Below are 25,751 nucleotides of genomic sequence, written 5' to 3'. Positions count from 1 at the left end.
GGGTAAGTATTTCCTATGTAAATTCTAACAAGAATATAACACTATAACATATCACAATGTGTAATGCACAATCCGGTCAAAAAATACTTATCAGAACACATCAAAAGTTTGTCTAATTCTTTATACGAAATTGAAATTCCAAGCTATTGTAAAACATTTATTATAAGTCATGCAATCGAAGTAGTCAAGAGCTATTCTTATTTTTGCGTAACATTATTTATTCCACACATTAAATATGATTAAAACCTAACTATTTTTAATTAAATGAATTCAATTCATTCAAGACTATTAAGGAATATTCCAAAATAACATGCAAAGCTTTATGACATACCAACAATATGAAAATTACTTACATATAAAACTAAATAATATTTATTTTAAAGTACAAATAATATTATAAAGAAAATGGAACAAAAACTGCATTTCCATCTTCTGAAACACAAAGAATGCAGTTTCCATTTCTAACAATCTTCACAAGATTGTAGTGTCCCTCTAAAATTACTTTGAATTTCATGTCAAAAACGTCAAAAGTAACAATGCTGCCGTTTGCAAGAGCTGCATACGCAACATCACAATCTCTGAACCTTCCAATATCAATGGAAGTGATATCTGGCTGTTGAATTCTTTTGATGAAAAATCCATTGACGTCAAAGAGTTCAATGAACTCATTGTTCATCAAAAGAATATGTCCGAACACCGGAGTAATCAAAACTTTTGTAGGATGACTGATTTTAACGGTCTTAAATAAAGATCTTCTTCTTAATGAGTATAAACTCATTTCTTCTTCAGTACAAACCACGAACAAGTCAAATTCTTTCCTTATTGCTGAGCAGACATATGGTTTGATGCTTCTTCTGTGAGAATTAAGAATCATCTCAGAATTATGTCTGAAACAGAAGGCATCTGAACCTGTAATCGCCGTTCCATAGTTGTTTGTTGATGAAATACTATCGATTCTTGAAAAGAAATTGATAGTTGCCGTAGTTAATTGACTGGAAAGTTCTCTGTAGATGATTTTGTGTCTTCCAGAGTCAACAAAGAAATAAGATGCAGGGGAACTAAGCGAAAAAGCTGTTTGCGGAGCAACTTCTATCTGATTAAACAAAGGAGATGAAGGTTGGCCGTTAATTCGATAGAAAACGCCTCTTTTATCACGAGCAACACCTTTAACACCATCATTTATGAAGCCAAGACAAACATCAACCATGTTTTGAGGAACTTTGAAATTATAATTATTTTGGAAAATGCATTTCGGAGGCAAAACTTGCCTTGCTGGGTGCGGGGAAGTAAACAGTTGAGGAGGAACTTGGCCTACAGCCTTCAACATGATCTCTACTTGTTCTGGAGGTGGACAATCTTTTTCTTCCCAAATATTTGAGTATAAATAAGGCATATATACGTTATTTGCCTTCTCTGCATTTTGGCCACGTTGTAAATAACCGAAAACAAGGTCAATCCATTTCTCAATTGGGGCCATTTCCAAAATCTTCCTATGTTTATCGACAAACTCGTGAGGTGAGCTTGCCCATGGTGGAAGAATTACATCTTGTGGGCCACCGAAGTCGTATTTGTTCATATTCGTCAAAAATTCTGTTGAGAAATAAAATTCAGGAGGAACTTCGAAGAAATCGTTTCTCTGAGTCAAAGAAATCTCATGGTTATTCGCAATACTCGAGAAAACTCTCATTGGTCGATCAAATTGACCACTTTGGAATTTAATATGCAAAGTAGCGAATGGTTCCGTTCTAATTAGCAGTAAATAAATCGAAGGACCACTTATATGTGTCGAACTGTAAAGATGAGGTGGTTCCAAAGATTCACTCCTAATTTTAAGGAATTTCAACCTTGGTTCGTACATTGCGCCCAATGGTTTGGACATATCTCTTATTAGTTCGGGATTGAGAGCAGAAATTTCATTGCTTTCTTCAATTTTCGGTTTTTCTTCGATTTGATCTGGAGAATTTTCGGATTTGGCATCATTTTCTTTGTTACTGTTTTCTGTTTGTTCATCTTCTCCATTTTGTTCATCGTTTTCTGTGTTTTTCGGAGCCATTTCTTGGATTGGTCGAGGAGGGAAACTTAAAGGGACTCTGTAGTCTCCCAAAGCCCATGGCATGAATGGATACTGGCAAATATCATATGTATTTCTTCCAGCCAAGTTGTTTAAGTGCATAAGATAGGCAAAGTTTGAAACTTCGCCAACAGACCATCGCTGAGTAATTTCTCCGAAAGAGAAATTACCAATAGGTGATTTGTAGATGTCAACGGAACTTGGCATGTGAATCTTAATTATATCTATAATTTGTGTTGAATTTTGACCAGGGAAACAGAAGAAATAACTGGATCCGTCATGAAGAACGAATTGCAAAGAGTTCAAATGATGGTAATGCGTTCTTGGAAGGCAACATTTGATATCTTTGAACAAAAACGCCTTTTTCTTCGCATCACTAGTGACAATGAATATGGATTCTTTGAATACGAAGCGAATCTTGACTTCTCTGGCTTGGTTTATGTATAAACCATCTGCTTCGAAAATTATTTTTTCGTTTTCTCCAATATTTTTGAGATCTAAGTACTCAAAAGTGCGGATCATTGACGTAGTAAAGTGTTTGACCCTAAGAACTAATGGTGTATTGTTATATTCATTCTGATAATTTTCAATTGTCTTTTTTTCGTTTTCTAGATTGGCCACAGCATCTGTATTCCTCTTTCCATCACGTTTTATTGATGCATCAGCATGGATTGTATATCTCTTGTTCGGTTTGAATCGGACATTTAACCAATTCGTATTTACAAAGTTATCAACTTTCTCATATCCTTGGAATATCGGCTTTGGATATAGAGATTCTTCGTAAAATTCGCCTCTTTGAGTAAGTTTGAACCATAAAATATCCCAAATTGTCTCTGAAATTTTTAATTGTTCCTGTTGCTGCAAAATTCTTACATTGTTTGATTCAACAAATGATTCAATCAGGCTAAGATTTTGCTTTGGAGGAACAGTTTGGGCTGAAACTGGTTCTTTAAATGAGATATCATTAAATAATGGCTTCAAAGTGGTGAAAAGATCCATAGATTCGAATCCACACTGCTTTGTTGATAAGAAATTAACGCCAATGTTGAATCTTCTTCCCATATAAATAATAAAATCTTTGTAGAGCGAAACATCGCCTGAGAAATCCATGGAAGAGATATATACAAGATGTTCACGAACGACTTCAGGAGCGAATCTCATCAAAAATCCTGAAGTTATTATATCATATTTCAAAATTCTTGAATCTAAGATACTTTGATATAATTTCAGGCTTTCTGATGCAAGATCAATGTCAATCCATCTTCCTTCTTGGTCGATATTCAGTTTAAATGTCCAATTATTATCAATTTTTTGGAATAACAAGAAATGGAAACATAAAGCAACGAAAAGATAAGAATTATTAGAGTTGGATTCCACTTTAATGCATTTCGATGCATATTTAAGGAATTCCAAAACATGATTTGGCTTATTTTGGTACATACAAGCAATTTTATCAGCAATGTTTGCGCAACCATTGTCAATAATCGCTTTGTACAGCCGTTCCCTGTAAGGATAGATTTCGTCGTCGAGATGTTCAATAATTTTCGGAAATGCGTTGGAAAAATCAATGGAAGTATTGCTGTAAAGCTGATCAATGGTATCGAAATCAGTCATATATGCCAAATCAATGATTAAAGGAACAGAATCTGGAATATCAAATCCAATTAAATTTTTAACAAAAACTTGATTTCCGTGGTATTGGGACAAATTCAGGGCTTTCAAGTGGTCTTGGAGAGAAAACGGATACATGTTTCGCTGATGAGCTTTGGAAAGTATCAAAATCGTGTAAGCGGCAAGATCTGGGTTCCCTGTTTGAAGGATATCTTCAATGGATCGAAGAACTAAAGGGAAATCTGGGAAATTTATCGTTTCATCTGAAATTATTTCGGTTAATAACAAATTAAACCTGTACGCGCATTGATCGTGAGATGCAGCGAACGCTATGATGGATTTTATGACTTGTTCTGCATTCTGAGTATGACAAATTTTGAATAAAATTGAATTCAAAATTTCATTGTCAATTCTATGGGCAAAAGCAAGTAAATCTGTAATATTCAGGAGTTCTAAGCTGATCTTGTTCGACCAATGCTTGAAAATCTGATTGAAAATTGAAGGATCGTATTTTTGAATTAAATTCGGGGAAGTAATCAAATAAAGTAGTTTGTCCTTCATCTTCTTGTCTTGTATAACATCAATCATGTCGGCAATGTGCGAATAAAGGCTTGAATCAAAGAATTCATCTCTACATTTTTCTAAAATGTGGAATAAAGCCTTGTCAAGGAATTTTTCAACAAATATATTAACTGAATTAGGCATAAAAGCAAATATCTTCCTTAATAAGTCAAATGCTGATGTTAATGCAGAATTATTTTCAAAATTAGTGGCAAAAGCAAACAAAGGAAGCAAAATCTTCAGTTCAAAGCTTCGTGTAACAGTTTCTAATAGAGGATGGAACTCGATATTGCTGCTTTTCTTGATAATTGCCGTAATTTTGTTTTCTAAAAACGGAATCTTGCATTCTATATCAGTTTGTGACTTGATATTCAAGAAATATTGGTCCAAGGAGTTCAAATTGTTGATCAGCCAGTTCTTTATATTGTCTAATTCGTCTTCATAAGGAATTAAAGTAAAACTAAGCAAAAACATGCTCATGTCGTCATTGCTAATACATAACTGTGATCTAAATGAGCTTTCTGCATTGGAAATTCCTATTTTTACCTCTTGAACTTGGAATTCTGTTCCAATTGTGATTTTTAGCAGCAAATAAGCATCATTGGCCTTCATATTGATGGCCATTGGTGTTACACCACCATATCTTATCAACGGGAACTCATAAACTTGACTTCCTGCCAATACCATAATTTTATTTTGAAATTTCGAAACGGCCAAAGAGAAAATTTTGCCTTCCAAGGTTAAAATTGGTATCTGTACAGATGAATCAGTCCGTTCGAAGAAGATCCACATTCCAATTGAGATTCCTGACTTCAAATTTTGGAGATCAACTCCTTTCAAGTCAATTAACGATGGTCCGACATTAATTGGGGTGTAGAAAGGGTCTGTCTCCAATAATTCAGTCAAAATTTTTATTTTTTTGTTGAAATCAGAAGGAATTACATTATTATGCGGGGAAATCGCGCTAAAGAGGACTCTCGTTAGCTCTGTTGATGACATTATACTTGTTATGAGCTTGAGAGAGTGAAAACAGCTATCATTGGTAAAGATTTTTGGAGCCAATAAAATATCTAATCCTTCTTGCGAAAAAAGCACTCTATTGTATAGAGATTCCTTGATACATTTGGATATTAAGCTGTATTCTTCTTCATTCTCGAGAATCAATGGAATTAAATAAGATCTTCTTATCAAAGTGTTGTTTTCTGGATTTAATGAGGAAAACAACAGGTTTTTGAGGAGATTTTGGTCTTTCTTGGATGCTTCGATACTTACCTCTTTATCTGCGTACTTAATGAAGAATTCTTTCTCAAAATCTCTCAAATTTTTTTCATAAATTTTTGATGCAAGATAAGGACAATCTTTTTTGGCATTAATCTCAAATGACTTGAGTAGATGTTGACGTTCCTGTATAACATCTTCTTCCAAACTGTCGTAAAATTGAGAAATACAATTATATATCGCATCTACTGTATTTTCCTTCAAATCGAGCTGTTTTTGTAGAAAACTTATACTTGTAGATGATGTTGGATCTATTAATACAAGGTTTAAAAGTAACTTTTGCCCTTCTTTTTCAAGATTTATTTTTGTGAAGTATTTGACGACTTGGAAATGGGTGGAGTTGATTGATTTCATGCTAAAATCTTGAAATGAACGCATTAACTTGGAAGAAAATACATTTGTTTTGAAATATTTTCGTAATGAAAATTCTTTGTTTTCTTTTGTAGTCATAACTCTATTGGATCCGAAAATAAATAGCGTATAGAAGTAATTTTTGTAGTTTGAAAAGGCTTCTGACTCGCATTCATTGACAAGATTTTCATAAATGAAAATTAAGACTGCTTTCTGTTCTTCTTTAGTAGTTTCTGAGTCTAAAAGACCGAAAGATGTCAATACAGTTAAAAATAAAATGAAGTCTGACTTTTCTTTTTCGTGAATTTGAGTTTTGATCAAATCTAGCACTTCAACATGATTTTGCGGATAAAATATATCAATCGTTGATTGATTTTCTGTACCTTTTGAAATGATGAGATTGATTTGCTGCAATAAATAATTCAAATCAATATTAACTGTAAAAAAGAAGTTAAAAATGCCAGTGCTTGGTGATGTTGATGTGATCACATGACTATGTGGCTTTATGATCTCAGCAGCATCTCGTAAAACATCAAGCATTCAGAAAACAAAATCTTTAAAAATTGAGAAGTTTACAGATCTTATTTTTTTGGCATTGATCATCGTACCACCATGTTTTTCTTTCATATTTCTGCAGATATACATATGGAGAATATAAATATATTGTAGTTATCGGTACACTCATTTTATTAGTTTTTATCCAAGAACCGAAACATAAGATTTCACATTGTTTACCCATTCCAATGCTATTATTTACTAATGAATAGCCTATTGGCTAAAGGACTTTAAATTTTATCTCTTATTGCCGGATATGAGATCTTGAAAAACGATCAAAACATAAATAGTTTTGTGGAAGTCATTTCGTAAATTGAGATAAAAGCATTAATAAGAATCCGAGCAACTTATAACACATATTCAAATGAATTTCATCAAATTTAGTTTACATTTTTTCAAAAAAAAATTCGTCAATTTTTTGAACTGTCCTTATCATATTCGTTTTCGGTCAAGATAAATCGTTCCAAGCAATCTATACACAATGCATATATGCTCATTTCAAAAAATTCGTCCAGTTGTCAATTTTGAATTTATTGCCGCTTGTAGATGCATAAAATCGCAAGAATATTATGCCCAATATATTACTAATCCAATTACATCTCCAGATCTGACATTAAAAAATCTATTCGGCAACACTGCTGTATAAAAAGTGATATCAAGCTTGCATTGAAAATTGAGATGCGACGAATCTACAAAACCGTCAAATTCTTCGGAAATAATTTTTTTAGGAATAAAAAAAATTTTTTTTCAAATATCGATGTCCGAGGATATCAATTTACAGGACGAAGTATATGCAGCATTAACAAACTTTCTTAGCACAGATGAAGAAATTAGAATTAGAGCTTACACGTATTTAGATGGTATTAAAACCCAAAATGATATCGGTTTCATTGAATGTTTACTCCCTATTCTTCAAAATGAAAACGAAGAACCGAAGAATAGATCCCTTGCTTCTATCTTCCTCTTCAGAACTCTTAAAAAACGAACGTCAGAAGATCAAAAAATTTTTATTCAGAATTGGTATCACCAGCCATTCGAATTAAGAGAGGCCCTTCGTGCGGCCGCATTCCAAGGTATACTTTCCGATAATAGTGATTTATCAAATCAAAGCGGAAACTTACTTGGAATTCTCCTCGCCATAGAGTTTAACTCAGCCGGCGCTCGCGAACAAGTAGAAATTCAAGATCATTTTTACAGCAAGGTAATGGAAGTTTTAGAGCTTTCTCTTAATTCATCTGATATTTCTTCCAGATCTATGGGATACCAAGTCATTAGGAACTTCTCCCAGCACTCACAGGAATTTTATCCTAATTGTGCACACGATGCACCTTTCCTTCGTTTGGTTCCTGAGTTATTTGAATGCATCTTACAAGGTATGATAGCTGCTGATTACCCGGCGATTCAGGACTCGGCCTCATCGGCTATGCTTGCTTCCCTTTTAATTTTCAAGAGACATCTCTCATTTACAAACAACAGAAATCAATTATTCGAAGTTTTATTCGCATACCTACAATCCGACATTGTCATTGAGGTTGTCCCGTCTAAGCCACTCTTCGTTGTTGGATATACAATTCTACGAAAGCTTATCGACCTTTATTATCCTTATTTCGAGGAATACATGGATGATTTATTCGAGCGTACTTACGAAGACTTAGTCTCCAATAACCCTGACCGTCAGATCGAGGCTTCCTTGTTCTGGGTCAACATTGGAGCCGTAGAAAGAGATATCCAATTCCCAGAGCGCAGAACTCCTAAAAACAGACATCACGAGTTCGACCAAAACCTTGGATTTTCACTTACAGCCTTCCCAAAGCTATTCCCGCCTCTTGTTACTTTAATCCAATCAACAGATGCAGATGATAAAGACGCAAACACTTCCCTCGACAGAAACCCACAACATGCAGCCTTCCAATGCCTTTCGGAACTCTCCGGTGCCGCGGATGCCGATGCTTTACCTTTAATCTTCGAATACGTCAACCAGAACATTTCGGAAGAAGAATGGACCCTCAGATATACATCAGTATTATTACTTAACGCTGCTAGCCAGCTCAATTCTTTCGAGTCGGATCCAGCAAATATTTTACAATCTTTCGGTTACTTCGTCGGAGCATTGGATGACACTATTCCTCGTATAATCGAAGTTGCCATGTGGTCCTTAGGCTGCATGATCGAGCGAATCCCAGAATTAGTGACAGATCCGGACAGATTCAACGAACTCGTCACAGCATTATCGAGGAAGCTCAATTTATCATCGGCGCTTACATTCCGTGCTGGTTGGCTTTTCAACAGGATATTTAATGTCTTTTCTCCAGGAGAATCCGATTCTTTGATCGCATTAAACTTCGACGAATTCTCGCAACTCTTACTCGATGCCGCCGATGTCTTCAACGACGTCGATCCTCTCGATGCAGCGTACGGCGCTTTGAACAGATTAATCGAAAAAACACCATGCGATTTAGTAGAGCCATACTCCAAGTTCCTACAATCAGTAATCGACAGACTATCAAAATTAATCGAAAAAGCTACTACATCCGCTCTGGATCCCTACGAAACTCACAAGACATTAGGTCTTTTCTGTTTCGTTGAGGCCATTGTTATGAACCTCCAATCGTACATCCCTCCATACGCTCCAGACCTCATCCAGCTTCTCCTTGCCTCCTTGAATGTCTGCCACGGCGAGTTAGTCTGCGTTGTTTTGCCGGCATTAGGTGCAGTTGCAAGAGCTCTTGGATCCGGATTTGTTGATTACCTTCCCAACCTTCTAGGACAGTTGGAGGACTACTTGCAACAGCAGGAACACGTCCGCCACGCCGCTGTTTTCGTTTGCGACATCTATAACGCGATTCCTTCTTTCCCTGAGAACATAACAAATACTTTTGTTAATCTTTTGTTCAAAGCATTTGATATACCCGATATTTCAAATGACGCGAGAGTATTTGTATTTTCTGCTCTCACGGATATCGCGAGAAACATCGGACCTGCATGTTTCGAATGGGTTGAACAATTCTTGAAATTGTTCGAGAAAGAAAGTCGCTCAGTTTTAGTCGAATCCGAAAATGTCGATGAAAATTACGTGAGATCATTTACATTTGCTATTTTACATTGTTACCAAACTATCGCTCCTTTGTACGCAGAAGTAGACAGAGGAGATAGAAAGGTACGTAATTTCTTCCACATATTCGACAAACTTGATAAGATAAGGATGATGATTGATGAAGAAATAATCATGGAAGCTGTGATGTTGGTCAAACAAATTTCCGATTTGTTCGGAAGAAAAATTAACGCTTACACACATAAGCCTGTAGTTATCAAACTCCTTAAACTGGCAAAGGAGTCAGAAAACCAGGCATTACAAGAAGTTGCTGAACAAGCAATGGAATCTATTCAAGCTTGTTAATTTTTATTTGTTTTATTTATGTTTTATTTGTTTTATTCTTTTTTTTGTTTTAATGTCTAATATATATATTATATATTATGGGATCACTTTAGTTTTATTTTAATATCTATTTATTTGATCACTTTAAAAAAAATTCTTTCAAAGTTATGTAAATGTTTTAGAATTTTAAATTCTTATTGGATTTTTTTTTTCTCTTACAAGTGATAGAGAGAGAGAGAGAGAAAAGTGCGAAGCGCAGACCATTTATATATATAAGGATCCCGTATGGAGAAAAATCCAACAGAAAATTTTTATGTTTATGTTATGAAATTATTAGTATATTAGTTTTCCTAGATTGTCATCTGAATTCTCTCGTTTGTAGAATTATTTTACTTTTGTCTTATGTTCAATACATCATTCGTTTTGAATCTACAGGTTTATAAAGGGTTCGCGTGTTATTGGCGTGATTACGTAAAGTACTCAATATTGAATACTTTATGGCGTCACATGCCAAAAAATTCAATACCGCCGCGTCATAATTTACAAAGTAATTTACTTGTCAAATTTTTTATGAGAGAGAATCGGAGCCTGAGAGGCGCTGGACAAGAGACAATGCTTCTCATGAAAGACTAGAAGGGGGCCCTAACCTCGAGAAAGGACCCCCTTCCCGGCCTTTCTGGCGAACTTTGTTTCGCATTCCGAGTGTCTGCTGCTTCAGCCAAAAGAAGCAGACACTTGCAATTGTATGTCGCGGCAAGTGCACCTGTGGTACCAAAATGCACTTGCCGCGAGCTTCGCGCAATCGCCTAATCTTCCTGGAAGGAGCGCCCAGACCGGTCAGAATCGCTCCTTCCAGGGCCATAAAGACTAGAAGGGGGCTCTGACCTTGAGAAAGGACCCCCTTCCCGGCGAACTTTGTTTCGCATTGCGAGTGTCTGCTGCTTCTTTTGGCTGAAGCAGCAGACACTTGCAATTGTAGGTCGCGGCAAGTGCACCTGTGGTACCAGAATGCACTTGCCACGACATTTTCTAAATTCAAAGATGATGCCGGAAGGAGCGGCAATACTGGCAAAAGCCACTCCTTCCGGCACATGAAAGGCCAGAAGGGGCATAAGCCAGTATTTCTCAGACGTACAAGAATTTTTTTTGACACTTTACATGTGACACTTCTCAATTTTTGCCATTATGACGCCAATTTTTCACTAGCCCTGAATCCACTGATGAAATGATGAACAAAAACTTGAGAATTTAACTTACTTCTACATAGATTAATCGATTATCTACATTTTAGCGCAAAATAAAAATATAACGTTTAATTATTTATCCGATCTATTAAAGGCTTTTTATATTTTGATAAAATTTCTCGTTAGTATTCTATATGCTCTTTTTAAAGAATCTAAAATTAGACAAATATAAAATTTTTAAAATGTTCGATCAAGACAATCATCCAAATAAATTCATTGAATTGCGAAGTATTTATAAATATCACATCGATACATATAATGCATTGTATCAGTTAAAAACTGAAAATGAAGAAGAATTAAACTCGATTTACAAAATGATCACAACAGAATTGATTGATTCTAAGAGATATCTTCCCGGAGAAATTATACAAGATATTCTAAATATCATTCTGTATAATAACCGCTATACAAAGTCATATTTATCTCTTGCCAAACGTATTTATGATGATTATGATGTTCCAAGGGATTAATATGCTGAAAAATTTTCAATGTTCCTTTTTCACAAAGAATATGGAATTAAATTAAACTCATCTATTAATTTCAAAAATTTTGAATTAGTAAATATCCATATTCATACAGAAGATACAATTTACAGAGCAATTAAATATGATGACCTAGAAAGATTCATTTCATTCACAGAAAAAGAAGGATTTAATAAAGATTGAAAACTTGATAGTGATTTATATCCATATTCCGATGAAGGATATTCATTACTTGAATTGTGTTGTTACCATGGAGCAGTTGATTGTTTCAAGTTTTTAAGAACAAAATTCAACTCAAAAATAACTCAAAAATGTCTAGTATTATCATTTTTAGGAGGAAATCAAGAGATCATGAGAAAAAAATTGACACACCAATGATGATGTTGTCGGTTTTTTGGGGCGTGAATGGCATCATCGCAATTGATATTCTTCAAAAACCTAATACGATGAATGCTCAGTATCTAATTGACAATGTTCTTACTCAAATTATCAATTCTGATGAGTTTGAGAAATCCAAACAACAAAAACAAAAGTTTGCAATTCATTTTGATAATTCAAGAGTTCACAAAAGTCATAAGGTAATGAATTACTTGGTGGAAAACAATGTCAAAGTTGTTCCAAACCCAATTTATTCACCTGATATTGCACCCTCTGACTTTTATTTATTCGGCACGCTAAAAAAGAGAGCTGAAGGACGCAAATTCGCGAGTCCAGATGATCTTGAAAATTTTGTAAGAGAGCAATTTGAGAAATTTTCTCATGATGATTTAAAGCGTGTCTTTCAAGCCTGGATCGATCGCTGCGAACGCGTGATTGAATCCAATGGTGATTATATTTAAATAAACTTTATATATATGTAACTTGTTTATTTCTATTCGCAGTATTCAGGTTTGTGCTAAACACACCTTTGGACACCCTATATAAAACACCAAATGGAGATTGCATGGAATATGCAATTATTTTACACAACATTGATTTTGTTACATTCTTGATGAATGAATACAATTTAGAGATAGAATTATATCAAAGCTGCAATTATAAAAATCTTGAATCATTTTTAGTTTATTTTGATCAAACAAATGATATTGACTCTTGCTATGTTTATTCAAATTGGTTCCATATTCCATCGCTTAGCGAATATTTCTTTTCACTTGGCGCAAATATCAATGCAAAAGATTTTATTGGATACACAGCTCTTCATATTGCTGCAACTCTTAATAGAAAAGAATTGGCAGAGCTTCTTCTTTCACGTGGTGCAAATATCAATGTGAAAGATAATTTTGGAAAAACCACTCTTCATATTGCAGCAATTCACAATAATAAAGAAATTGTCGAACTTTTCATTTCAAATGGTATTAATATCAATGAAAAAAATAAAGATGGAGAAACTGCGCTTTATCTTGCGGCAGTAAATAATAGCAAAGAAATAGTGGAACTTCTTATTTCACATGGTGCAAATATCAATAATAAAAATTGTATTGGACAAACCGCTCTTTATATTGCGGCATATAAAAATAACAAAGAAATAGTCAAATTTCTTGTTTCACATGGTGCAAATATCAACGAGAAAAATAAATATGGAGAAACTGCGCTTTATATTGCGGCAGAAAATAATAGTAAAGAAACAGCTGAACTTCTTATTTCACATGGTGCAAATATCAATGAGAAAAATAATTGCGGAAAAACAGCTCTTTATATTGCGGCATATAAAAATAACAAAGAAATAGTCAAATTTCTTGTTTCACATGGTGCAAATATCAATGAGAAAAATAAAAATGGAGAAACTGCTCTTCATGTTGCAATTTCTAAGAAAAACAAAGAAACAGCCGAATTTCTTATTTCACATGGTGCAAATTAGTTCAATTCACATTGATCGTTTTAGGTATTTTTTTTGAGCCCCTGATAACTGAAAAAAAGTTCCGTAGATATTTTTTATAAATTTCAGGAAAAATAAAAATTATGTTCAAAATGATATTTTTATTTAGGCTGATAACAGGAATGATATTTAGGTACATGATACTAGATATTTTATAGAAAACATTTGGCACTTGTTAAAAAATTTCGAGATGCAATTAGTGGGTAACTTAAGATCTATGACCTATTACACTACCATCTCACTAAATTTTGCTAATTAACATTGGAGATCAAACATGATGGTAGCAGTTTCCAGCCGAAATGGTTACATTCAATGTTTAATTAGATTAGTGAGACACATTAAACACAAAATTTCAATAGTTATACTAAATTCTTTACAGAACAAATTTTATTTTCAATTCTCATATGTTGATATAAATGCACTTTTTCCTTTCCAGGTTTTAAATTTTGTATGATTTTTGTATGTTTTTGATAACCTTCTATTCATAAACGTCATTCACTCATTCTAATTTTTATTCTCAATTATGAAACAAATTCTAAACGAGCCTTTTTATAACAGAAAAATTTTAAAATGCAGACTCTCCCCCGCACCACAGATGAGAGCTGTGAAAATATATATGGAATGATCATGAATATAAGAAAACCTGTGATGGCCGATCAGCTTACTGCAGTTTTAGCTCTCCCAAAGATTGCAGCAGCATTAGGTCCAAAAAGAACGGCCAACGAACTATTTCCTTACATCATTGAAACACCATCATTCAATGAAAAGATTTGGCTTGAAATTATTAACCAATTACCAAACCTTCAGTTAAATAAATATTCAAATGATGATCTCAAATCAATTCTTAGTGATGTGAGCCAAATTTCTAAAATAGAATCTCATCAAATCCGTAATTCCATCATATCTGCGTTTTACATCATTTTCCAAACGCTTGACCAAACACAAATTTCAAATATTTTAATACCTCAAATACTTTCAATGCTCAAAAGTCCACTTGCTACTATTCGTTCATCAGCAATTTACATTTATTCAAAGATTTGCACAAAATTAAGTGAAGCAAACAAATCTACAATTTTCAGAGAAATACAAGGGCTTGAGTCAGACAAAACACCATTAGTACGTCAGTCTCTATCATATTCAGCCGCTATTATTACAAAAACCATTAACAAAGTCGAACAAGACAAATTATTAGAAATAATGACAAAGTTTTCAAGAGATGAATGCTTATCAGTAGCTTTACCTGTTGCAGACTACTTCGTTTCTTTCGTTGCTACCACAGGACGTGTCTCAGAAGCTCTTCAAGTTGGTGAAGATTTAATGATTCATCCAAATTGGAAAGTTAGAGCAAGATTCATGTCCCAGATCCACGATATCTTCTCAAAGGATACATCTGCTGAAGATATTTTCAATTTTATTAGCCCTGGCCTTAATGATTCCGATCCAGAAGTTGCAGCAGCCGCTGCAAAACAAGTTGCTTTTTATTTGACGATTTCCGGAGCAAACATAGCTCAAGCACAAGCAGCTCTTGAAGCAGCGTTTAATGATCAAAGACCTCAAGTAGTATCCGCAGGTTTAAGGAGTCTTCCAACTTATCTTTCCAAGAAAAATGATGTCGATTTCGCCACTAAAAATTTGACAAAATTGGCTAAAAGTGACAATCCTGACATTTCTCTTGCCGCTCTTGAAGTTCTTAAGTGTTCAACAATTCCTGATGATGTATCAACAAGTTGCATCACTGAGTTACTGAAGAGCAAGGAATGGAGAGAAAGAGAACCTGTTGTCAGAATGCTTCCACAATTAATTAATCATCCATCAGATAGCGCATTGAGTGTCATCAAATTAGCATTGTTTGATGATGCTTGTGCTGTCAGATCAGCTGCTCTTGACTCAACAGTGAAGATTGCTTCAAATCTCGGAAAAGAGTGGTGTTTGAAAGATTTCATCAAAATTTTCCAAGAAGGAGCGAAAAGTGATGATTATCAACTGAGACAAACAGCTGCAATTGCAGTAATTGATATAGGAATACAGGATAGTAGTGAAGTTTACGAGACAATGAAGTCTCTTTGCGCAGATCCAGTAACAAATGTTAGATACGTAATTGCAAAAAGACTCCCTCGAAATTCAAAGCTACTTGACTTATTCAAGAATGAAACAGACCAGGATGTTAAAGATGCTTGCACTTGATATCACATTTTCTATTTGTATTAAAGTGTTAATATTTGTTAATATTTAAACTTTTTTTATAAAGAATTTGATCGTTGACATTATAAAATGTAATAAATCATCATTAGATTTCTTTAAAGTTCACTTTAGTGATTGCATTTTTTGCATAAATCAATATAAACACTGACATAAATTATATAATGTTAAATTTGTCTATTAGTCAAACTCAAAACGTATGGAAATCAAATATAGTAAGCATTTTTTTTGGAAAAAGAAAAATAAATAAGGTGAATGTTTTCAGAGCAAAATATCATATTTATGTCGAACTATCTGTTGCATTCATAACAAATAATGACATTCTTATTCAGAAAGAAAAAAAAAGGAAAATAATTAAATATTGAAGATTGAAAGATGAATAAAACATATTGCAGGAGCGAATATTGAGATGACATTTGTCATCAAATGGATGTTTCATGTGGATTTTTCCACATTTAATATAATCGTTGTTCACGTTGATAGTATCTACTTCAACATCAAGATTCGTCTTACTGACATTAAAATTTATAACATTTCGAGGAACTAAGACATAAAACTTAACACCTTTAAATGCATCACATTGAGATAAACATGATGAATTAAATGTTATAACATCACTACTTTCCAAAGGGAACACCAAATGTTTCAACATTGAACAATTGATGAATGAATTCGAATCAATTATCATGTTATTATTCAATTTACTAAATTTAATGATTTGCAAATATTTACAATCGACAAAACTTTTTGGTTCAATCTTTTGCAGTTCAGAATCAAATTCAACATAACTTCCTAAATAAGAGTTAAATATTCCAGATTTAACAATCATTAGTTTTGGTGGCATTTTAATTACAGATGCACACCAGTGAAAAATAAGCACATCAAGAGTTTGAATGTTATCATTCTGGAAAATGATTGATTTGGAAAAACAATTAAAAAATCCATATGGCTTAATAGTAGTTATAAATGATGGAATAACTAAATCAAATTTTGACTCATATCCTCTAAAAGCTTCCTTTTCAATTATTTGGCAATTCGGATTAAAAGTAAAAAAGTTTGGATAAATATTTGGTATCCAAAACAAAGATTTGTAATCATAACTATATATACAATTATTATATATCCTAAAATTTGTATTCCTTAAATCAATTGTGACATTGAGATTACGCATTAAGTTGAAAGATCCTGTTGAAATCTTGCAGTTTTGCGGTATAAAAATATTTTCAATTGAAGAAGATTGACCAATTGCATATCCAATGAATTCCAATAGACTATTTTCTGATATTTCTAAATTATGTAAGGATGTACAAGCTGTAAAAACACCACCATTAATTTCATTATCATAGAATCCTCTAATATATAAAACAGAATCCGGAATAGAAACAATTTTTAATTTTGTTCTATAAAATGCTGCAGAATAAATAGTTTTCAATTCTCCATTCATAGGAAGAAATACTTGATTTAAATTACTATTTTTAAAGGCGCCAGAGCTGATGCTCTTGAGATGATTACACATGCTTAAGTTGGCAATTATTAGTTTAGAAAATGATGAAAATGTTCCAATACCGAGACTTTCGAGTAAAGATTCTTCTTCAAAACTTAAATATTGTAAAACGTTTCTGAGTGATGAAAGAGGACAAATATCAGGCTGTTTATCAACAACAGAACAATCTTTAATTCGAACAACATTTTTCGGAAACTCAATTCTTTCACTTGGACTAACTTCGATCAATGTTGTATTTCCTTCATCTTCGTACTTAAATTCAATAAACAATGATAAAAGAATACACAAAATAACCAATTAATACTTCAAAACTACATGATAAAAAATATTTGTCAAATTTATCGTAATATGATCAAATTGAATTACTATTAAAATTCATAAAATTTCTTGACATTCCATATAGACAGTTATTGTGACAGAAACATATTCTTATTCTTTCAAGATTTGTTAGAAAGAGAATCGATTCAACTTCAAAACAAAAGATGTGAGTATTAGATGATAATAAATTGTGAATATCAAATATTGCTTTTGAAACACAAATCAACAATTTTTGTGGTATTCGAAAAATGCTCTTCGGCTATCAATACCTTCACAATTTTCTGATAATATGAAAAATCACGAAATACATCTTTAAAATACATAAGAATTAGAAATATTACAAAATAAACACATAAAATTTAAAAAGAGCCCCTTTTATTCAATTTTGAGGGAATTTGAAAAAGTTGTAATAAAATTTTTAGATTTAATTTTTCAAGAGTTTAGTAAAGAATTGAAGAATAAAATTTAATTATATAAACTGTATATAAATGATTTTTATTATACGCTATTCAATTTATTGTGTTTAGCGATTTAACTATCAGCTTGAGAGTTTATATATCTTTAGAATGACACTATGCATCATTTCATAACTACAGTTCCAAAAATATACTGATTTATAATTTTGAGTTCATGATAATTCAAAGCGAAACTTTTTAATATAAAATTGGTGTCTAATGTGATATAGACAAATTTTATGTATTATTTTTGAGTGACGATAGAATTTGTTTTTTCTAATAATTGGTTCTCAATTTTATTTTTTATTAATGCTGCTTTGCTTAATTTCATATTCGTTCTCTGTATGCCCCGAGGGACAGTCGTATGAAATTCCAAATGGTACATCATCAATCAATGAAAAGGAATTTTACCGATGCTCTAGACTCACAACAATAACAATCCCTAATAGTGTTACATCAATTGGATCCAGTGCATTTTATGGTTGTTCAAGTCTTGCATATCTAGAAATTCCTAATAGTGTTACATCAATCGGTGATAATTCATTTGCTGAATGTTCAAGTCTTACAGATATAGAAATTCCTAATAGTGTTACATCAATTGGACCCCGTTCATTTTTTGGATGCTCTGAGCTCAAAAATGTGACAATTCCTAATAGTGTTTCATCAATCAGTAATTATCTATTTGCTGAATGTTTAAGTCTTACAGATATAGAAATTCCTAATAGTGTTACATCAATTGGACCCAGTGCATTTTATGGATGTTTAAGTCTTTCAACAATAACTTTGGGAAATCAAATTATATCAATTGATGAAAATGCATTTGCTGAATGTTCAAGTCTTACAGATATAGAAATTCCTAATAGTGTTACATCAATTGGACCCAGTACATTTTATGGATGTTCAAGTCTTTCAACAATTACACTGGGAAATCAAATTATATCAATTGGAGAATATGCATTATCTGGATGTTGGAGTCTTACATATTTAAATATTCCTAATAGTGTTACATCAATTGGAGAATATGTTTTATATGGATGCTCTGAGCTCAAAAATGTGACAATTTCTAATAGAATTACATCAATCAGTAATAATTCATTTGCTGAATGTTCAAGTCTTACAGATATAGAAATTCCTAATAGTGTTACATCAATTGGACCCAGTGCATTTTATAGATGTTCAAGTCTTACATATTTAGAAATTCCTAATAGTGTTATATCAATTGGAGAATATGCATTTTCTGAGTGCTATGAGCTCAATATTATAACATTTGGAAATAAAATAATTTCAATTGGAATAAGCGCATTTGAAAGTTGTGAGCGCCTCATAAATATAACACTTCCTAATAGTATTACATCAATTGGAGAATATGCATTTTATGGCTGTTATGATCTCATTAATATAATAATTACTAATAAAATCACATCACTTGAAAATGGAGTATTTTCTGCATGATCTAGTCTCCCAAATTTCACAGTTAGTAACAGTGTTAAATCAATTGGAAACAATACATTTTCTTTTTGTAATATGCTCCAAACCATATTAATTGGCAATAGTGTTACGTCAATTGGAAATGAGGCATTTTCTGGATGTCATAGTCTTATATCAATTATAATTCCTAATTGTGTCACATCACTTGGAGACTCAGTATTCGCAGGATGTTCTCGCCTTAAATCTGTAGTAATTTCAAATAGTATAAAATCATTTGGAATTAAAGCCTTTGCTGATTGTTTGGAACTTACTAATATAACAATTCCTGATAGTGTTACATCAATTGGAGAAAAGGCATTTGCTCAATGTTTCAGCCTCAAAACATTAGAAATCCCTAATGGTGTTACATCAATTGAAAACAGTTCCTTTACAGGATGTTCTCAGCTCTTAAGTGTAATAATTGGTAATAGTGTTACATCAATTAAATCTTACGCATTTTCATAATGTAACGCACTATCAAATATAACATTTGGCAGAAAAATTACATCAATTGGAAAAAATACATTTGAATATTGTTATAGTATCACAACAATAACAATTCCTAATAGTATTTCATCAATTGAAATGAGTGCATTTCAAAATTGTTATAGTCTCAGAACAGTAACACTTCCTAATAGTATCACATCAATTGGAATAAGTGCGTTTGCAAATTGTTCTGGTATCACAACAATAACATTTCCTAATAGTGTTATATCAATTGGGGAAAAAGCATTTGCAAATTGTTCTGGTATCACAACAATAACATTTGGTAATAATGTTGCATCAATTGATTCATATGCATTTTCAAGTTGTTCTGCACTATCAAGTATAATGTTTGGAAATAAAATCATATCAATTGGAAACAGTTCTTTTAATAACTGTTATAGTCTTATAAATATAATAATTCCTAATAGTGTTAGAATAATTGGAGAAAATGCATTTTTTGGATGTGATAATCTATCAAGCATAACAATCGGTAGTAATGTTGAATCAATTGGAAGAAATGCATTTACTGGATGTTTTAACTTAACAAATATTACAATCAAAACTACGAATGATATCACCGAATCAATTTCATTTGATGCATTTGAAGGTTGTCCAATTACAATGCTTGTTTATGAAACAATCGGATTCACACTATTAAATTTTGAGCGCTTCAAAAATAAAATTGAAGTAATCAATTTCAGTTTTCCAATTCCTAGTTCGAAATCAATGAAAAGACTTCAAGAAACACCTTCATTACCAACATTGACACATTTCACTCGTTTACATTTAATCATCATCGAAAACATAAATGATTTTGTAATTCCAGAATTTTTTGTTCAAGGAGATAATGTTGAAATCTATATTGCTAACAGCATAAAGTATATTGATCCAAAAGCATTCAAAGATTGCTCAATTATCAAATTCACTTATCTAGGAACAGATAAACTTGAAGGAAATTTCCTTAAAAATGCCAAATCATGCAAAGAAGTAATAACATCTGCAAATTATAGGGATGATTAAAAAAAAAAAAAAAAAAAAAGGTAGTGGGGCCTCCAGGCACTTCGTGCCTTCTAGCCCTGAGGATGATTGGTATAATGAAGTTTTTTTTTTCTTGGGATGGCCTTCCGGGCACTTTGTGCCCTCTAGCCCATAAGAAATTTTGCCCAAGACCCAAGAGGAGGACCGAACCCCAGCCGGTGACACTTTTTGTGTCGCTTTTTCACAAATTATATATGTTTTCATGTTTTGTCAAGACTTCTTCGTAAATGTTTTGTCAAGACTTCTTCGTAAATGTTTTGTCAAGACTTCTTCGTAAATGTTTTGTCAAGACTTCTTCGTAAATGTTTTGTCAAGACTTCTTCGTAAATGTTTTGTCAAGACTTCTTCGTAAATGTTTTGTCAAGACTTCTTCGTAAATGTTTTGTCAAACATGAACGTAAATGTTTTGTCAAGACTTCATCGTAATGAGTGTAAATGACCAAAAATAATGTTTAGGGTAGAAGGTTAGATCTAACCTCTTTTCTAACCTCTTTTCTACCCTCTTGAATTTGTCAAGATTTCTTCGTAAATGTTTTGTCAAGACTTCTTCGTAAATGTTTTGTCAAGACTTCTTCATCGTAATGAGTGTAAAGGACCCAAAAATAAAGTTTAGGTGAAGAGGTGAGATCTCACCTGTTTTCTCACCTCTTTTCTCACCTCTTGAATTTTCATGATTTCTTCGTACATGTTTTGTCAAGACTTCTTCGTAAATGTTTTGTCAAGACTTCTTCGTAAAATCAGACAAAAATATATTTTAGGTGAAGAGGTGAGATCTCACCTGTTTTCTCACCTGTTTTCTCACCTCTTGAATTTTCATGATTTCATCGTAAATGTTTTGTCAAGACTTCTTCGTAAAATGTTTTGTCAAGACTTCTTCGTAAATGTTTTGTCACTTTTCTGTCACTTTTCAGGTAAAAACATTTTTATATATATATAAATGAATTTTACAAAACCGCCGTTACCGTTCTTTGGAAATAAGAGTAGATGTAAAGATATTATATTGAGAGAACTTAAGAAACTACCGAATGGTCTAACATTTGTAGATTTGTTCGGTGGAAGTTTCTATATATCCCATTTGTGCCATATAATATTCCCAGACTCAAAGATTATATGCAATGACTTCGACAACTATATGGACCGTCTCAAACATATTCCAGACACAAACAATATATTGAAAGAGTTAAAAGAAAGATACCTATAGGTAAGATGGAACGTATACCATTAGATAAGAAAATATTGTGAGAGAGGTTTTGAAAAAGCAGAATATATAGACTGGGATAGTATATCTGCTAGACTATTATATAGTGGTTCTATAAGAGTTCATGACATTGAAACACTTATGTCAAAAGTTTTATATCTTAACTATACAAATGTTTTTCAAAGAGGACATAGAAAAATATATTGAGGGTATAGAGTTTGTGAGATGTCATTGGACAGATTTGTATGAAAAATATAAAGACAAGGAAAATGTTTTCTTTATAGTGGCCGCCGTTCTATAACACATGGGATTTTCAATACAAGTAGACTGGACTTTGAGAGACTCTTTAGAAACTTTAGACGTTTACATAACCATCCATGCTTTTACTTTACATCCGATAAAAGTGGTTTGGAAACCGTTATGAGATGGTTAGAGGACATAATGACTATGAGTTTATATATGACAAGATAGAATAATGAGAGAGGTCCTATAAACTGGAGAAAGTGTCATAACAAAGAAATTTTATTAGTAAGTAAATGTGGTTTGAAATAGGACTACTTGTTTTAGGTTTTTTCCATTGTGTCATTTATTTATTTGACGTGGCAGAAAAGTACAGAGAATATGAAGATGAACCAATGCCTGCAAATGTTCAGCATATGTACTCGTAAGAGATATTTTTATCTAATATTAAATGGACGCACAGAACTTAGCGAATGCACAGCAACCTGGACAACCAAACCCAGAGAATATTCCAAATGAAGTTAGAATACAAACTGCAATGGCAAACTATGGTCAAGTGCCAACAGATGTACAAATGCAAACTACCATGTCAAATGACGCTGCGTTAGGTTTGCCACCATGGTATGCAAATATGAGATGGAAAGAGTTTTATACAAACCCTGAAGTGGGATATAAACAACTTTATGCAGATGACGCGAACACAGGAGTTGACCCAGAATATGTTTTCTACCAGAGGAGAAACAGAATGTATGAGCTCCAGTTAAAGAATGCTATGGAACTCAACAGGAAACGTAAGAGACTAGGCGGACATTAGATTTTTACATATAGTAAAATGGGTTTCTTCAGTAGTATTGGAAACTTCTTTCGAAATGTTGGAAGAGGTATATGGAATGGCGTCAAAACCGTAGGAAGAGGAATTTGGAACGGAGTCAAAAATATTGGTAAAAGAGTAGGTCAGTTTGTTGGTATTATACCTAAAGACCCTGAACCAGAAGAACAAGCTCCTGTTATACAACAGCCTGAACCTGCACCACAGTCAAGTTGGCAACCAAATCCAACACCTCAACCGTATTAAAAAATTATATTTTTACCGTTCGATAGTAGTTGTATATGAAACTAAGTTCTAAGTAAAACGCATGGTATAATGGAATTATTCTTTTTCTTCCATCTGTAGTAAACCATACTTGAAAGTCTGAAATACTTCCACTTGGTGGTTCGTATAACTTTGTAGGTTTTTCGTAAAAGTCATTTGCCAAGCATAAGAAAGAGTTTTGGGCGCCAGAAAATGAAGCATGAACAATAATAGCATCTTGGTCGAAAACATTTTCATATGTTCCATTAGGGTTTTCGACTTCATAAAAGTCTGGGTGTACTGGATATGCTGCAGGCTGATTTAACATCCTCAAAAATCTATACCATGCCAAGTTGTTATATTTTGTAGAAATATAAACGTTTTCTCCAAGGTCTTCTATTCTATTGATTTTAACAGTTGCATTTTTCCTGTCATAAATAATATCGAGATGGTACTCTCCTTCGTCAATGTTATACTGGTTTGCATATTCGAGATAGATATTGTTTATTTTTTCTTGAAAAGCTTGAAGAGTTGTTTCTAAGTTTACAAGCAAACTAACTTGTAAAAGTTTTCCCTGTTCAAATTTCTCATACATACGTTTTTCTTTGTTATAGTATCGAACTTCAAAACCGACCGTAAATGGGAAACCATGTATGGCTTCTGAAATGAACTTCATTCTACGAAAGCCAATAGCTTTTGTGACAGATGGGTCTCTTAGCCATCTTAATGGGTAGTCAAAACGATAGCCTTCATGCTTTACGGTCTCTGTCTCAAACTTTTGACCGACATTAGTAAAAAGTTCATCTAATGGTTTAGTTGTAGCAACTCTTGAATTTTCTTTTTCTATTGGAAGCATATTTTATCTAGAATAAAAATGTCGAAAGATATTGCTTCTATGAGAGAAATACAACACAACCGACAACTCATTATGCAAGCTCTAAATAAGAACACAACAAACTTTTCAAACTATTCTAAGATATCTGAGTCATTGAAAGAAGGAAACTTAAAACTGACATTAAACCCAATGACAGATGAGTTTCTGTTTCAAGACAATAAGAACCATACTGTCTGTATAAATCCAACAAAAGGAACTTTAAACGAGAAAACCTATAAATGAACTTCTTTTGAAGGCAGATGTTGACAACAAAGCTGACAAAGAATATGTAGACGATGCAATAGCAAAAGAAGAAGAAAGAGCTAACAATGCTTATGCAACAAAAGACATACTCATCCTGAACTAGCAGACAAAACATATGTTGACAATAAAATGTCAAGTGAAGTGACAAGAAGCTGAAAACGAATATTCTAAAAAGACTCATACACATTCTATATCTGAAATAACAGACTTAAACGTTAGCCTTGAAAGAAAGCAGATAAGGAATATGTGGCTAGTAAGTTAGAGAAGAAAAGCGATAAGGAATATGTGGATGAAAAGATAACGAAATGAAAGAAAGGGTTGACTGGTACATGAATGGAATCGAAGACTTTAAGTTAAAGCCGATACAGGATGGGTTTCAGGATGTTTAGACCTTAAAGCAGATAAAACTTATGTTAACGATGAGTTAGAGAAGAAAGCAAATAAGAACCATACACATACAAGTTTTACAACTGTTGCTATAGAAAGTATTGAAGGAACGGTTGAAGAAACTGGTGGGGATGTATTATATTGTAAACCTCCTAACTTTCCACAAGGTTTTAACATCGGATGACGACATAACGACGATGAGAAACATTAGATGTAAAGATGTTTATGTCATGAAGGATGAACATAATATTAAATTCACTGCTCAAGATTTATATGACAAGAAAGCAGACAAAACAGAGCTTCAAACATTAAAGACAGAAATGCTTCAAACATTATATCCTATAGGCTCTATTTATACTCAATGAACTCTACCAGACCAGAAACAGTTCTGGGTTTTGGAACTTGGACTCAAATAGTTGACAGGTTTTTGTATTGTGCAAACTCTTCAAAGGAAACAGGAGGAAGTAAAACGATTTCAGGTGAAAATTTACCTGCGCACAGTCACTACATAGATTTAAGTACATCTCAAGCAGGTTGGCATAAGCATAAATTTTGGGATTGGTCAGCAATGAAAAAAGGTAAAGGATATGATGTTAAAGACAACGTTAAGTTTGCTATAAATTGTTACTGGAGTAACACTGAGGGAGGAGGAAACCATACACATCGCGTTTCAGGATATACGCAAACAACGGGACAAAGTAAAGACTACATGCCACCTTACATGACAGTTTACGCATGGTATAGAAATGCTTAGTCGTCATTTTCAACTTCTTTAGCATATTCGTCAGGAGTTGTCTTATATTTGTTAGGAACTGTCTTTGAAAGTATACCACCTTGAACTTTG

General features: G+C 33.0%; 10 protein-coding genes and 2 pseudogenes across 12 annotated transcripts, besides 2 other annotated features; 10 read left to right on the top strand and 2 right to left on the bottom strand.

The window, feature by feature from the left end:
- Positions 1 to 105: 105 nt before the first annotated feature.
- TVAGG3_0941130 (platelet formation protein family) lies at positions 106 to 6,414 on the bottom strand (the record flags this gene model as incomplete). The annotated part of the gene is made up of 1 exon (XM_001327967.1): positions 395 to 6,412. The coding sequence occupies one exon, from the start codon at positions 6,410 to 6,412 to the stop codon at positions 395 to 397; it is 6,018 nt and encodes a 2,005-aa protein (XP_001328002.1).
- Positions 6,415 to 7,175: 761 nt separating this feature from the next.
- On the top strand, positions 7,176 to 9,958 carry TVAGG3_0941120 (ribosomal protein import into nucleus; the record flags this gene model as incomplete). The annotated part of the gene is made up of 1 exon (XM_001327966.1): positions 7,185 to 9,824. The coding sequence occupies one exon, from the start codon at positions 7,185 to 7,187 to the stop codon at positions 9,822 to 9,824; it is 2,640 nt and encodes an 879-aa protein (XP_001328001.1).
- Positions 9,959 to 11,229: 1,271 nt separating this feature from the next.
- On the top strand, positions 11,230 to 11,517 carry TVAGG3_0941110 (spectrin binding; the record flags this gene model as incomplete). The annotated part of the gene is made up of 1 exon (XM_001327965.1): positions 11,230 to 11,517. The coding sequence occupies one exon, from the start codon at positions 11,230 to 11,232 to the stop codon at positions 11,515 to 11,517; it is 288 nt and encodes a 95-aa protein (XP_001328000.1).
- Positions 11,518 to 11,883: 366 nt separating this feature from the next.
- On the top strand, positions 11,884 to 12,368 carry TVAGG3_0941100 (annotated as a pseudogene). The gene has a single exon. A coding segment is annotated over exon 1 (485 nt).
- Positions 11,884 to 12,448: a mobile genetic element.
- Positions 12,449 to 12,472: 24 nt separating this feature from the next.
- On the top strand, positions 12,473 to 13,387 carry TVAGG3_0941080 (cyclin-dependent kinase inhibitor 2C-related family; the record flags this gene model as incomplete). Its single annotated transcript, XM_001327964.1, has 1 exon — positions 12,473 to 13,387. The coding sequence occupies one exon, from the start codon at positions 12,473 to 12,475 to the stop codon at positions 13,385 to 13,387; it is 915 nt and encodes a 304-aa protein (XP_001327999.1).
- Positions 13,388 to 13,837: 450 nt separating this feature from the next.
- TVAGG3_0941070 (meiotic spindle elongation) lies at positions 13,838 to 16,565 on the top strand (the record flags this gene model as incomplete). The annotated part of the gene is made up of 1 exon (XM_001327963.1): positions 13,976 to 15,589. One exon carries the CDS (start codon positions 13,976 to 13,978, stop codon positions 15,587 to 15,589), a length of 1,614 nt encoding a protein of 537 aa, XP_001327998.1.
- Positions 16,566 to 18,190: 1,625 nt separating this feature from the next.
- Positions 18,191 to 19,333, top strand: TVAGG3_0941060 (antigen BSP-related family; the record flags this gene model as incomplete). Its single annotated transcript, XM_001327962.1, has 1 exon — positions 18,191 to 19,333. The coding sequence occupies one exon, from the start codon at positions 18,191 to 18,193 to the stop codon at positions 19,331 to 19,333; it is 1,143 nt and encodes a 380-aa protein (XP_001327997.1).
- Positions 19,334 to 19,405: 72 nt separating this feature from the next.
- On the top strand, positions 19,406 to 19,813 carry TVAGG3_0941050 (ribonuclease inhibitor domain-containing protein; the record flags this gene model as incomplete). The annotated part of the gene is made up of 1 exon (XM_001327961.1): positions 19,406 to 19,813. One exon carries the CDS (start codon positions 19,406 to 19,408, stop codon positions 19,811 to 19,813), a length of 408 nt encoding a protein of 135 aa, XP_001327996.1.
- A 1,039-nt stretch (positions 19,814 to 20,852) lies between these two features.
- Positions 20,853 to 25,751: part of a mobile genetic element that runs on past the window's edge.
- Positions 22,762 to 23,124, top strand: TVAGG3_0941040 (uncharacterized protein; the record flags this gene model as incomplete). The annotated part of the gene is made up of 1 exon (XM_051252902.1): positions 22,762 to 23,124. One exon carries the CDS (start codon positions 22,762 to 22,764, stop codon positions 23,122 to 23,124), a length of 363 nt encoding a protein of 120 aa, XP_051078476.1.
- On the top strand, positions 23,143 to 23,385 carry TVAGG3_0941030 (serine threonine-protein phosphatase family; the record flags this gene model as incomplete). The annotated part of the gene is made up of 1 exon (XM_051252901.1): positions 23,143 to 23,385. The coding sequence occupies one exon, from the start codon at positions 23,143 to 23,145 to the stop codon at positions 23,383 to 23,385; it is 243 nt and encodes an 80-aa protein (XP_051078475.1).
- Positions 23,390 to 24,238, bottom strand: TVAGG3_0941020 (uncharacterized protein; the record flags this gene model as incomplete). Its single annotated transcript, XM_051252900.1, has 1 exon — positions 23,390 to 24,238. One exon carries the CDS (start codon positions 24,236 to 24,238, stop codon positions 23,390 to 23,392), a length of 849 nt encoding a protein of 282 aa, XP_051078474.1.
- On the top strand, positions 24,890 to 25,661 carry TVAGG3_0941010 (annotated as a pseudogene). The gene has a single exon. A coding segment is annotated over exon 1 (772 nt).

The sequence above is a fragment of the Trichomonas vaginalis genome, chromosome I, assembly GCF_026262505.1.
Source record: "Trichomonas vaginalis G3 chromosome I, whole genome shotgun sequence".
NCBI classification, from domain to species: Eukaryota; Parabasalia; order Trichomonadida; family Trichomonadidae; genus Trichomonas; species Trichomonas vaginalis.
Note: the sequence above shows the minus strand (reverse complement) of the source record. Positions and strands in the feature narration are given on the sequence as shown.